This window comes from Monodelphis domestica, chromosome 1 (genome assembly GCF_027887165.1).
Source record: "Monodelphis domestica isolate mMonDom1 chromosome 1, mMonDom1.pri, whole genome shotgun sequence".
In the NCBI taxonomy this organism is placed as follows: Eukaryota; Metazoa; Chordata; class Mammalia; order Didelphimorphia; family Didelphidae; genus Monodelphis; species Monodelphis domestica.
In genome coordinates, this window is record NC_077227.1 from 412568928 (window position 1) to 412582672 (window position 13745).

Sequence of the window (13745 nt, forward strand, 5' to 3'; positions counted from 1 at the left end):
TTCTAAAGCTGGTCCTACGACCCTGAATAAGCAGCTAACTTTAGGCAACAAATAATACTTTGCATTTTAAAGGAAAAGTTGAGTTTTCTTTCTCAGCAAAATTAGGATAGTTACAGTTCAATAGAATATGACTTCATGTTCACTGACCAATTAGAATTTTCTTTGGGAGTGAGTTTTGGATTCTCTTTGGGAAGATGAATACATTCTCCAAAGGTGGTGGCAGGAAACTTAAACACCAAATACAAGAAAAGTGTGGGATGGAAAGAGAACAGGAGAGCTCTTTTATCTAATGAGTATGTAGGGGAGAATGTTCTGCCCCAAAGTCTGACTATGGTCTGTTTCAAGGGGAAGCTGAAGACTTGATTTCCCCATTTCTCCCCCATGCACCCTAGTAATAGACTGATTTGTGACCCTATCACTGAAATGGCCAACTTTGGGGACAGGACACTCTTTGGTACCTGTGGTGGCTTCAGCAGAAAGAGGCTCAGTAGTGTAGCCCCTGATCACACCATACAAGGTAATGGTGTAAGGGGTTTCAGCTTGGAGGTCAAGAACATCAGCAGAATGAAGTTTGCCAGACACTGTGAGATTCTGGGCTTCCTCCAAATTGTTAGCCTCCTGCACCTTAATGACAAAGGTCTCATAGGCCCCATCGGCCGCAGTCCAGTTGAGTTTAAAGGAATCCCAGCTAACCTTGGCCACTGTGAGATTCCCCAGCTCTGGAACCTCTTCTGAAGAAGGATAGAGAGTTATTGAGTTAATGAAATGGTAAATCCACACAAGCCCAAGGATTCAGGTGAGATGGAAATCTGGCTTTTTCTAAGGAGAAATAAGTCTGGTGTGTGTGTGTGTGTGTGTGTGTGTGTGTGTGTGTGTGTGTGTGTGTGTGTGTGTATGCTGCTCTTCAACATACAACTGTCAGCAAGAATTAAGCACTCTGTAAATGTTGGTATTAAAGGATCCTGCTTTCTTACCAACAATTAAAATGGAAAGACTTTTAGGATTTGCTTGTGACTCCCATTCTCTGTAGACTTTTGTGTTTATTGTAGCTTTGGGCTCACCTCCCTGCTCTTAGAACCCCCTGAAGGCTTTTTCCTTAAATTAGAAATTGTCTTAAACTCTTTGTGAAGCCTTTGTGAAGCCTTCCCCTTGGAGACTGATCTTGAGTCATGCCTTGGTGGAAAAAGGTGCCCCATTTCTGAAGAGGAGGAGGAATATATGTAATTTTATAATGTTTCTTGTTAATTAAGACTCCATACTAAATTCTTCAAATAAGGGAATGGTAGAAAGTAGATATTCATTGAAGGTCCTCCAAGGAAACCTAATGCAACTCATTAACTGTGGAGCCTGGTGCAGAGTACCTTTATTGACTGCTTCCCAAATTAGAGATTGTCCTTTAAGAAGAAAAACAAAGGGGGCAGCTAAAATGTCTCAGTGCATAGAGAGCCAGACTTGGAGATGGGAGGTCCTGGGATCAAACTGGACATTGGACACTTTCTAGCTGTGTGACCCTGGGCAAGTCACTTAACCCCAATTGCCTAGCCCTTACCTCTCTTTTCCCTTGGAACCAATATTTAATACTGTTTCTAAGACAGAAAGTAAGGATTAAAAAAAAAAAGAATAATAGCAAAGAATGTTAAGTGGATTAGTGAGTGAGTCCAGGATACCTGTGGTGGCTTGAATAGAAAGAGGGTGTGTGCTAAAGCCTCGAATCACCCCATGGATGGTGATTCTATAAAGGGTGGCGGCTGTGAGGCCAGTCACATGCAGGGATCTTTGTCCTCCTGGGATGGTAAGAGTCCGGTTAGCCTCTTGCACCTGAATAACAAAGTTCTCATAGTCTCCATCAGTGGTGGTCCAGTTGAGTTTGAGGGAATCCCAGCTAACCTCTGATACAGTTAACTCTGCCACCTTGGGAGTTTTTTCTGAAGAAAAACAGATAGTTAGCCAAGTTCTCAAGTTACAAACCAAAGTGAACATGATCTGATCCATTCAAGGAGATCTTTGACATTACATTCAGGGAAACAAAATCCATCAAGATTATTATTGTTATTTTTTTGCCTTTGGTAATAAACTTCCATGTCATGGATTCCTAAGAAGAGTTTATCGGAGTAACAAACTGGGTGAGGGTTGAGATGAGCAATTGGTTTCCTAGCTAGAGGGAATGACTCTTTATTGCTTTCACGTGTGTAAATTTAATACCATAACTCCTTCTACAAAGAAGACAGTAAATTATTGAGTGGTCGAGGTTATCGTATCAGTAAGGGGTAGGGGATTGGGGAAGAAACCACGTTTTCAATGCTGGTCCCAGCTGATCAACCTACGTTCTTAGTAATGATGGAAGAGATACATTTGCACAAAGAGAGAAGGTTGGTAAGTGAAAAAGTACCTGTGGAGATTTCAGCAGAAAGGGGGCGGGTTCTGTAGGCCTGAATCACCCCAGAGATGGTGATTCTATAAGGAGTGGCAGCTTGGAGGCCTGTGATATCCACAGCTCTCAGGCTGCCAGACACTGTGAGATTCTGAACCTCTTCCAACTTGTTGGCCTCCTGCACCTGAATGACAAAGTTGTCAAAAGCCCCATCTGCTGCTGTCCAGTGGAGTTTGAGGGCATCCCAGCTAACATCTGTCACGGTAAGGTTTCCGAGCCCTGGTGCCTCCTCTGAAGAAGGACAGAAAGTCAAGCAGTTAAGAGATGAACAAAAGCATTTGGAAGTAAAGAAATCAGAAAACAGAATACTGTGGCTACTTTTCCGTATCACATCTAGGAGTGAGTTGTTCTGTCAAATCTAACTTTTCTGCCTATGTGTGTATGTGATATTTTTGTTCCTCTGTGCCTTGCCCTGATTAAAAGGTAGAAAGCAGAAAGCCTTTGACATACTCTCTTATTAGTTGCAATAGGATCTTGGGCATGGGGCAAATGTCCTGTTTAGTATATCTTAGCCTTAATGCTTCATTTTCATTTACCTGGGGAACACACAGGCAGGAAGTATTATAAGACCTCATTAACTCAGAATCCACTAACAGAGTGATTATTTTCCCTAGACAGTGCTCAAGAGAGTGTGCTACCTATGAAGAAAGGGTTTGCTAAGGAAATTTATAATGCAAACAAGATTGGAGGGGAAACCTTTAAATCAGTGGAGAGAATGTTTTGAAATAGACGACCACACATTATTTTCAGACCCAACTTTTCTGCTAAGTACAAATGAGTCTTATCTAATTTGATTCACCACATTTATTAGGGCTCTGAGCCTTCAAGAAGTAAAAACAACAATGTCAATTAAAGCACCTATTTTGAAAGAAGTAAAATCTTTCTGCATTTTAGTTCTGATCTGATGTAAAGGGGGAGTTGGGCGGAGGTCCTTACTATAGTTTAATGGAGCTAGCAATTTCTCTATGACATCATCTCTTTCTACGTGCTTTATGTAGAAAAATAATTTCACTCTCACGAAATTTTTTTTACCTTCACCCCATCTAAAGTAGAGAATGCAGCTAAAAGGTAACTCCTCAATAGTCTCAATGAGGAATGAACACTAATAATAATAATGAGCATTTTTATTGTAGTTTAATGTTTGTGAAGCTTTTTGTATACATTATTTAATTTGATCTTCACAACAGCAATGTGGGGTAGGTGGTATCATTATTTGCATTTAATAAACGGGGAAACTGAGGTCATGAGACATTATGTGACTTGTCCCAGTTCAAAGGAAGTATCATGGCAGGGTACTGATCTCAGACTTTCTTGATTCCATTGACCAACCCTTATCCACTATATCACCTAGTTGCATCATTATGAAATCCTGAGCATAAATGATGCTATTTACTTTGAAATGGAGGGACAAAAGGGGGAGATGGAGATAATATTTCTTAAACCTCTTTGGGGACCACTGCAATGGGCAGACTCTGTAGCTACCATAGGCAGAAATTCTTGCTTCGTTTTATTTTTAATATTAACTGAGAACTTTTGTCTCAGCTCCCTGTCTCTCTATGATTATGCATTGTTTTCAATGTCACAAGAAGGGCAAAATACAAATTAGAATAAGGTTGACTCCATGCAGATTCCAAGCAACTAAGATTGAGCTCTCCTTTACTTCTCTTTTAGTTTCCTCCTCATTCTCTTCCAGTCTGTTCCCCAACTAAACTTGGTCTCAGGAGTGGGTCAGGAGCAGTGTGGACTAGAAGAGGTAAGAGCACTGGATTTATGAGTCAGAAGAGCTGGGTTTAAAGTCAGATTCTGTTGGTTGCTGGCAAGCCCCCTAACCTTCCTCATTTCAGTTTACTCATCTGGAAAATAAGGATGCTAGGGTAGATCATTTCTAAGGTCCATGCCATCTCTAAAGCCAATATCTTAGTGTAAATTTAGGGTAAAGTTTTCTAGATCAGGGAGCCAGTCATTTGTCTTTTTATCTCCCTTAGAATTCAGTATAAGCAAATGAACATAGTAGGTGCTTAATAAATATTAAGATGACTGAAGTCAGTGGGATCTCTTCCCTGACAGCATTTGCATTGTAAGACTTGTAAGACTTGGCTCTCAGGAATGGAATCGGCTCCCATTAAAGGGATTATAGCTATGGGGCCACCAGTACATATTTGAACAGATCTTTTTGCTATGAAGTAGGCTGAATCTGTCCCTGAAGAGGTCAAAGGAGAGGTAAGGGAGAAGAGTTGAAAATTTCTATTCCTGATGAACAATGTCTTTCTCATAATCACTTTCTATATCCAAATTGCAACATGCCCAAAGCTTGGTTTATCTGAATAAGCAGAGGAAAAGGATGTAGTTTCATGGTATATTATATTACAGTGGATATAGAATTTCATGGATATAGTCACTCTTGCCATCAGGAGATATCACTCCCCCTCCTTTAATAAAATTTAAAACAATCCTTAGCTTCTATCAATATTAGTTCGATGTAGAAGAGAAGCAAGGATTAGGTAATCATGGTTAAGTGACTTGTTCATGGAAACACAACTAGGAAATGTCTGAGGCTAGATTTGAACCCAGGTCCTCCTAAATCCAGGCCTGGTGCTCTATCCACTGTGCTACCTACCTGCCCCTCCCTCTTCCTCCTGGTCCATCACTTCTTGGTTATTTCCTCCCATAAATCTCCAAAAAGCAGATCTATCTATTCAATGAGATAGAGACTTGTTTTGATATTTTGTGGTATCCCCCAATAATAAAAGCTTCCTTTTAATATAAAGGAAGTGTTGGTTTTGCTAAGATTATTCTGGTATAATGCAGGCTCTAACAGGTCTGACAAAGTTGGAAAAGCTTTGAGTGAACCCTGTGGCTTGCCATTGTGGCTCAATCCATGCTTGTTATTCAGTCACTCTTATTTAATGATAGTAGCATGATGCCTGAAAATTTATGAACTTCTTCTTTTACATATAGACTGCTATGGAGCAAAGAGAGACCTTGGGATAGACTAAAGATAGATGGAGAGATAGATAGAGATAAGCAGGGAGGGAGACAGAGGCAGAAGAGAATCAAAAACAGAGATAGAGAAATAAAGATAGGGACAGATAAAACAGAGAGACCAACACTGAGAAAGATACACTGAGACAAATAAACAGAGAAAGACAAAGAAATAAAGACATATTGAGACAAAGGAAATAAAAAATAAATAAGAGACAGAGGAAGACAGAAGAAAAACTAAGAGAATGAGATATGAAAATGAGATAAAAGATAAAATAAATGAGACAAAGAAATAAAAATGCAGAGATATTTCAACTTATTAGTTCTATTACCTGCCCTAAAAGCACAAGTTTATATGTTTAAATTCTGTCCTTGTTGCCCTCCAAAACCAGACCTTTTTCTACATAGATTGTCTTAAAAGGAACTCTAGATAGAAACCCAAAAGAAACCTAACATTTTAAATAAGGAGATTAGATGATTTGACCTTCAAGTTTTCTTCCTACTCTAAATCCCATGGTTTTATATAAAATCAGAAGTCTTGCCATTTTCAAAACAAAAAATTAAAGTTTTATATACCAAAAAGGCCAGGACTAGAATAGATTTTATAAAAGTTTTAGTTTTAGAGAGAACGGGAATTTATTTCTGATGCACCATATGTTATTCTAAGTCTTCTCAGAAGTAGGTAATTTGTGCTTGGCGATCACTTAATGGTTTCCAAGTCACTCTCATTGTCACTCATTGTTCTTTCAAATTTATAATTTGAATCTGTTACCCTAGCAAAACAAAAATGATCCCTAGCACAACTTTGATTTCTAGCACCCTACTCTCTTCCTGTCATTATGTGCTGATATAGACAGGAGATAAATTCCAAGGAGTTCTGTCTCCTGGCCTTTTTTCCTTCCTGTCATGGCTTTGGTGAAGGGGGCTTTTTGAACAGGTAGAAAAAAACTTAGTCATGTGGTTCTATTTTGTCAGATAATAAACTTCATAAATATAATACTTGAAATATTAGATATTAATTTAATTCGTACATTTACTTTGCACTCTCTCTTCTATTTCCCTCTTATCTCTAACTATTGTAGTTTCTTTTTAGAAGGTACAATATTGTAAGATTTTTAGAGGTATATGCCAATTATGTTAAATGATCAATTGGGGAGACTAGTTTCCCAAACGATCACAAGAGGAATTGTGATGATGGGATTAACTCTCCCTTGCCCATTTTTAGATTTAATCACTAGAAGCATATATACCCCACTTATCTTTAAGTATGGGGAGGTCTGTGACCCACATGGGCTATAGTGAGTGACAAATCAGAATTGACTGACTGCCTTGGCAGTCCTAAGCAAAGCTATAGCTTCAATTGGTCCATGTAAAGTGGAAGGAAGGCACAAGAAGTGACGAAAAGAAGGGTCTTTAAAAATGGCAAGAACTTCTTGTGGCCAGCTCTTTTACCTTGGGACTTGACCCTGAGGGAGCACTGGCTTGGGACTTTGGACTGCTCTTTGATTTTCCCTTAGAACTACCATGTGCATGAATGAAAAAGGCTGACTCCCTTTCTTGGCTTTTCTGGAGGTACTAGTCTCCAGAGAGGCCCCTTGTCTTAGAGGAGATCTCATGGCTAGAACCCTTCTTTAACTTGCCTCTGGGCCCCCTTTACTGAGGCCTCTGAAGCCCTGCCTGGTTCAGACCAGGCTGGAGTAAATATCTACTCTCTCTCATTTCCTTACTTTCACTCTTTCCCTCTATTTTTAAAATAAATTGCTATAAAGTCATTGTGACTTGAGTAGTAAGTTCTGGCGACCACACTCATGAATTTAGTCCAACCCTTTAATTTTTAACCCTTACACTAAGGAATAAAAAATGATCAGATAACTCATCATGGCCAGCTTGAAAACCTCCATTACATAGCAGTGGTGGTTGAAGAGATATAAGCAGGCAGGATGAAGTGCTGGAAGGGTTGATGGAGCAAATGGCAGAGGGGTGTGTGAGGTATAGAGGAGTAAATAAATGTGTAGATAAAAGGAAACGAATAAATTTAAAAAAAGTGGTAGGGAAAAGGAGGGATGGAAGGATGGATAAATTAAATAAAAGGTAAGGTAACACTGAAGTAGCTGAAGGAGTGATGTCCAACTCAATGATAATGAGCAACAGATAATATCCTGGATGAAGGAAAGACAAACATGTCTGGGGTAACAACATTCCAATCATAAATTACATATCTGTGTGCTTCCTACCCTCTGGGCAAAATGTTTCCTTTGTGTTGTATGGTTCTCTGACAATGGACTGCTTGGCATTTCTGGATGAAAAGGGCCTTTCTTGGGTACTTCCCCAAAAGGTTTTTTCTGTAGCTTTGTATTGCTTTATTCTATGGGCAATATGAGTAGGGGTGAGAGGTCTAAGTTCTATTTTGCTACATTTGCCCTTTAGAGAATCTATAGCCTTAATGGAACCATTCTTAAGGATCTCCCTCAATTGTGAGAACTGAGTTTTGCTTCTCTTCCTTCTCCAGTGAATGGCTGGCTGAGAAACCAGCTTTCTCTCAACTAAAGAAAGAAATGATAGCAATTTTGCATTATGAGGACTGAAGCATTTGAAAAAATACAGGACTTGGGGGGAGGATGAGACAAAGTATCAGAACCAGGAGCAAAAAATAATATACACAATGACTACCATAATATAAATGGAAAGCAACAACCACAAAAGGAAAAAAAAGAATGTTGGGTAATGGAAATGCCCAAGCTTGACCCTGAAGAACTATGGGAATGCACTAATGTACTTCTCTACCTTCTATGAAGAGGTGGAGGACCAGGGAGGTGGAACACTGTACCATAGAACTTGACATGTTGGCTAAATTTACTGAACTAGTTTCCCACTTTTCTTTATTTTCTATATAAGGAAAGGTTCTCAGAATGAGAAAGGGGGAGAGATTTAGGAACAATGAAGGAGATATTAATAAAGATAACTTTTTAAAGAAAGAAAATCATTGAGTGTCATGAATAAATCACAATGCCTATTAAAGAGAAATAAAAACCTGGACCTGAGTTCATATTCCACCTCAGGCACTTGTTATTTGTGTGACTCTGGGTGTCATTTAATCTGTTACCTCAGTTTCCTCATCCATAAAATTAGGAGATTGCACTAAATGATTTCTGAGGTCTCTTCCAGCCCTAATTCTTTGTTATACTATAATCCTAGGGAAAAAAAATCACCTTGAGTGGACAGTAATAGTAGCAAGACTGAGAGTTCCTATTGGAAATGGGAATTCTTAATGCCTACTAAATTTCAGAGGGTAGATTAGGGCTCTTTCACTTCTTTCTCTCATGAGACTCTCATGAGAGAGGTATGGAGGAGCACTGAGAAAATGAACTGAGAGGTAGAATAGCTTGCTAAAATTTTCAGTATGAATTCTCAGTCTGTTATTTTCCCTACTATATTTGACCCAGCCCAAAAGAGAGTTAGTTTAATAGTAGAACAGAATATTTTTGGTGTCCTGTTCCAGTTAGGCATCCCTTTTTCTCTGAATGGGCAAGAAAAAGTCTTCCCTCTATTTAATAAACTCTAGTTGCTCTCTGTCACCTCTAGAATAAAATATAAAATCCACTGGCATTCAAAGTCATTTATAACCTAACCTTGGCTCCTCTATCTTTCCAGTGATTTTATGTTTTATATCCCTGCTACCCGGTAGTACTGGCCTCCATGCTGTTCTTAGAATAAAATACTCTATCTTCCACCTTCAGGCATTATCACTAACAGTCCCCCATACCTAGAATTCTCTCCTTCCTCACCTACTCCTTTTGGCTTCTCTAAATATCAACTAAAATTCTATTTTCTGCAAGAAGTCCTTCCTGGTCCCCTTTAATGCTACTGCTTACTCTTTGAGATAGTTTCCAATTTTTCCTGTTTATAGCTTGTTTGTCCATAGTTGTTTCCAAATTGTCTCCCCCATTAGATTAATTGACTCTTTGAGAGATGGGACTGTTTTTCATTGTATCTTCAGTAGTTGGCACAGGGTCCAGCACATAGTAGGTAGTTAATAAATATCTGCTGATTGAATGGTGTTCTATTCTGATAATATATGTAGTCATTGTAGCACCTGTAGAAATTGCTGGAATGTCATGGCAGAACCATGTATCCAAAAGGTGGATGCTGATATAGCCTTTCTACTGTCTACTGCTTTGTTTGAAGATGTCATCCTTTACTACCATCTTCCTCCAGCAAGGTTGATGTTATGTTTATCAGAGAAGACTCTAAAATGGGAAAAAATGCCTGACCAAAGAATATAGACTGTGCTCTTGGTATGGATGGCCTCCTTCAACGTCTTCATTGCTAGCATATATGGATTAGTTGCTTTAGTTTCCATTGTAAGCTATTTTAGACATGTTCGGAAGTAAATATTGCCCTTCCCTATTTTAAAAATCTTTTAAGGTAGAGAAGAGTGATTTTGACAACAGAGATGTGGTAGAGGATGGGCTACATGGAAAATTTGAACTTGAGGTGGTGTGCTCTATATTAGGCACAGGCTGGTCTTCCTTCTTGGATGCTTTCTCTCTTCACTTCTGTCTGTGGAAATCCCTAGGTCCCTTCAAAGCTCAGTTCAGGTGTTGCCTCCTACATGAGGTCTTTCATCTCTTGTAGTTATGCGTGTTTCCCTATTCCTTGTCTCTAATTTACTTAGCATTTACATAGTATGATTTTATAATGGTTTCTCTGTGTATGGGTGATTTTCCTCTAGTAGAACATTAGATCCTTGGATCATTTTGCCTCTAGCACAGAGCCAGGAATGCAGGAAGACACTAAATATTTGCTACTTTATATTAATCAGGCACACCCAGGTAAGGAGGTCCTCTGATCCTCTCCTCCTTGATCAGCTGTCAGTTTCCTTTTGGTTTTAGAGCTTATGGATTACCCACACCAGACAGGCTTGAAGTAATCATCTCCTCTTCAAACAGATAAAGTTATTCACAGTTACAGGGGCAGGTGTGATTTATCTCTGCTCAGAAGTCTGCTACCCCAGGACATTGCAATCAGGGGAAGCAATTCTGTTGTCAAGGTATTTATGTATAACTATTGATTGTTTTCTTTTTTTTTGTAGTGAAATATCCAAATCTTTCTTTCTCTTTTGTCATCTCTTAGATAATAATAATAATAATAATAATAGTTAACCTTTATATAGACCTTAAAGACTTGCAAAATATTTTACATCTATTTCCCCTTATTCCATTTGAGTCTCACAACAATCCTAGGAAGCAGATAATATTACTATTATTGTCCCATTTTACAGCTGAGGAAACTAAGGCTTGATTGTATGAAATATTTTGCCAATGGTTACAAAGCTACCAAAATGGGAAGGAAATGTGTGTCTCTCTGGTCTGCAAATCTAGCACTCTTTCTATGACTATGCCATGCCACCTTTCTCTTTTTTCATCTTTTCTTTCTTTTCCCTTTCCTCACTTCATTTGACTTAGCCTTTTATTTCTCCCCCGCTAATTCTTTCACTTTCATCTTTATGGAAGCTTTCATAGGCTAGGGAACATACCATCTACTTTTTATCCAGCATAGCTCCTTGCTGGTGCTCAAGAAATATTTATTGATTATTGCACAGTTCCTGACCACGCTTCTGAACACATTAAGCCTACCAGCAGGGTGATGAGAGGCTCAAATCAGCAGACACCTTGTCTCCTTTTCAGTGAGGCTGCCAAAAGGCCTGAGAGGAAATGGGGTTGGAAATACTGATTAAAATGGAATTTGGAGTTATCTGGGGATTTCCATTATTCAGATTTGGGAAAACTAAATCATTTTTTTTAATTAGGTTTCCAAAAAGGAAGAAGTGAATACTATGGATTATTTTTCTTTTCTTCTTCCTTTTTTAGAAAGCTTCATTGATCAGTTAATCATAGCCTAAATCTTTAGAAGTGAGCTCTAAATGGGGATGGGGGTATCTTGCATTGAAGAAAAGAATCTTAGCCAAAACATCAATCATAATCTAAATTGTGGAAAGCCATCCAATATAGCAGTTCTTGAGTTAAGAGGCTAAACTGCTGAGAAATTAAGATCAGGAAAAGAGCATTCCAGATGTGAAAGAGACGTGAAACTTTCTTCTGCCCTGAAGGATGATTAATTAATATATCAAAAAAGACATCTTAATTCCTTTTAAATGAGTAATGAGTTATTGCTGTGCAAATAAAAGTACTCTATTCAAAATGTGCCTTCAGGATCTGATTTTTAATTTCTTTTAAACCCCTATCTTTTGTCTTAGAATCAATACTGTATATCAATTCCAAGGCAGAAGTAGTAAGGGCAAGGCAATGGGGGTTAAGTGACTTGCCCAGGGTCACACAGCTGGGAAGTGTCTGAGGTCAGATTTGAACCTAGGACCTCCTGTCTCTAGGCCTGGCTCTCAATCCACTGAGCCACCCAAATGCCCCCTGATTTTTAGTTAAAAACAAAACAAAACAAAACAACTCTTATCTTCTGCCTTTGAATCATTGGTTCCAAGGTAGAAAAAGAGTAAGAGCTAGTCAGCTGGGTCAGTGACTTGCCCAAGATCAATAACTAGGAAGTGTCTGAGGCCAAATTTGATTCCAGGACCTCCTGTCTCCAGTCATGGCTCTCTATCCACTGAGCCACTTAGCTTCCTCTGCCTTTAGGATTTTTAAAAAAGCTGGCCAACAGGAAATACGGAGTGACTTCAGGCATAATCTTGTGTTACTATTTAATTGGCTTTTTTCCTGGCTCTGCTGAGGTCTAGTCTTCTCCAGTAAGGACGGGCGGGGGAGTCAATTGCTGCTTAGTAATTTTGCACAGCAAGTCAGTCAACTAGCATTTCTTAAATTCTTGCTATGTGCCAGGCACTGTGCTAAAAATCTCTGCTCTCAAGGAGTTCATAGTCTAGTGGGGATGATACACCAGGAAAGGCAAACAAACAAACAAAAAGCAAAAAGCACATAGAAATTTAGAGGACAAATAGGGGATGATTTACAGGGAAACTGCTAAAATTCAAGAAGACTGGGAAAGGGTTTGTAAGAAGTCAGATTTTCAGCTGACACTTGAAGGAAGCCAAGGAAACTAGGAGACAGATGAGGAGGGAGAGTGTTCCAGGCGTGGGGGACAGCCAGACTTAGGAGATTGAGTGTCTTGTGAAAGGAAGAGTAAGGAGGTCAGGGTCACTGATTTGTAGAGGATATGGGAGAGAGTGAGCTAGAAGCAGACTGAGAGGTAGGAGGGACCAGGTAAGACAACAAACTGTGCTATGTCTAATTTTTGACCTAGAGACTCACACGTTCTCTCTCCCCTCTCTTCCTCTCTCCACTTCTGTCTGTCTCTTTGTCTGTCTCTCTGTCTCTGTCTCTCATTTCACAAACACAGCAGTTATCAAAATAAAGGAGGAAAATAAATTGGAGACATGAGAAGTGTGTGTGTATGTGTAAGAGTGTGTGAGTGTGAGTGTGTGTGTGTTTGGCTAATCTTGGGGTTCTCCCAATTTCAAAGGAGGCTTAATGTCTCTGATCTGACCTCTTTTGATCTCTAACATATAGAGCTTGTTCTCTGACTTTAGACCTGGAAGGTACTTTCAAGATTAATTGATTTAGGGGACAGCTGAATTGAGTGTCAGGTCCTGGGTTTAAATCTGGCCTCAGATACTTCCCAGCTGTGTGACCCTGGGTAAGTCCCTTAACCCCCATTGCCTAGCCCTTACTGCTCTTCTACCTTGGAACCAATACACAGTATTGATTCTAAAATGGAAGACAAGAGTTTAAAGAAAAGACTAATTGATTTAAAACATCAAAGCATTAGAGCTGGAAGGGACCTTAGATCATCTAAATGAAATTATATATGTAAAATATTTTGAAAGTTTTCAGCACTACATAAGCATCAGTATCATTATTATTTACAGATGAGGAAACTGAGGCTCAGGAAAGGTGAGTGACTTGTCTAACATCATATAGGTAATAAGCCTCAAAAGTGAGTTCTGAACCCAAGTCCTCTGATTCCAGAGCCAATAATATTTTCACTATTCCCTGCTGCTTTTCGTTTTACAGAGGAGGTAAAGTAACTTATCCCCTCATGATCAAAGTAGCAGACAGCAGGGCAGGAATATGGAACCACAGCCTTGCTTCTTCCATTATACTAAACTGTCTGCCCTTCATTATTCCTCTTAACTTATGAATGACCTTTGAAAAGGTCTTGAAACTCCCACAGGTCAAATGTACTTAGAAAGAAATTCCACATGTTGCTCCCTAGAAAAGGAAGTGGGATGCCCTCCCAAGTCCGCTAAAACACTACACATGTTTAGTCTAATTTACACAAATACGGCAGTAGGCTCCTTCAGACC

General features: G+C 39.2%; 1 protein-coding gene across 4 annotated transcripts in view; it reads right to left on the reverse strand.

Moving 5' to 3' along the window:
* The window catches only part of TNC (tenascin C), a 110076-nt gene that overhangs the window by 43690 nt on the left and 52641 nt on the right, over positions 1 to 13745 (reverse strand). For all 4 annotated transcript variants that reach the window (XM_007474533.3, XM_007474532.3, XM_056812025.1 and 1 more), the window contains exons 11-13: positions 2390 to 2662; positions 1668 to 1925; positions 459 to 731 (exon numbers count right to left, since the gene is read on the reverse strand). In XM_007474533.3, coding sequence (XP_007474595.2) covers positions 459 to 731; positions 1668 to 1925; positions 2390 to 2662 — 804 coding nt within the window. The remainder of the gene's footprint in view (positions 1 to 458; positions 732 to 1667; positions 1926 to 2389; positions 2663 to 13745) is intronic.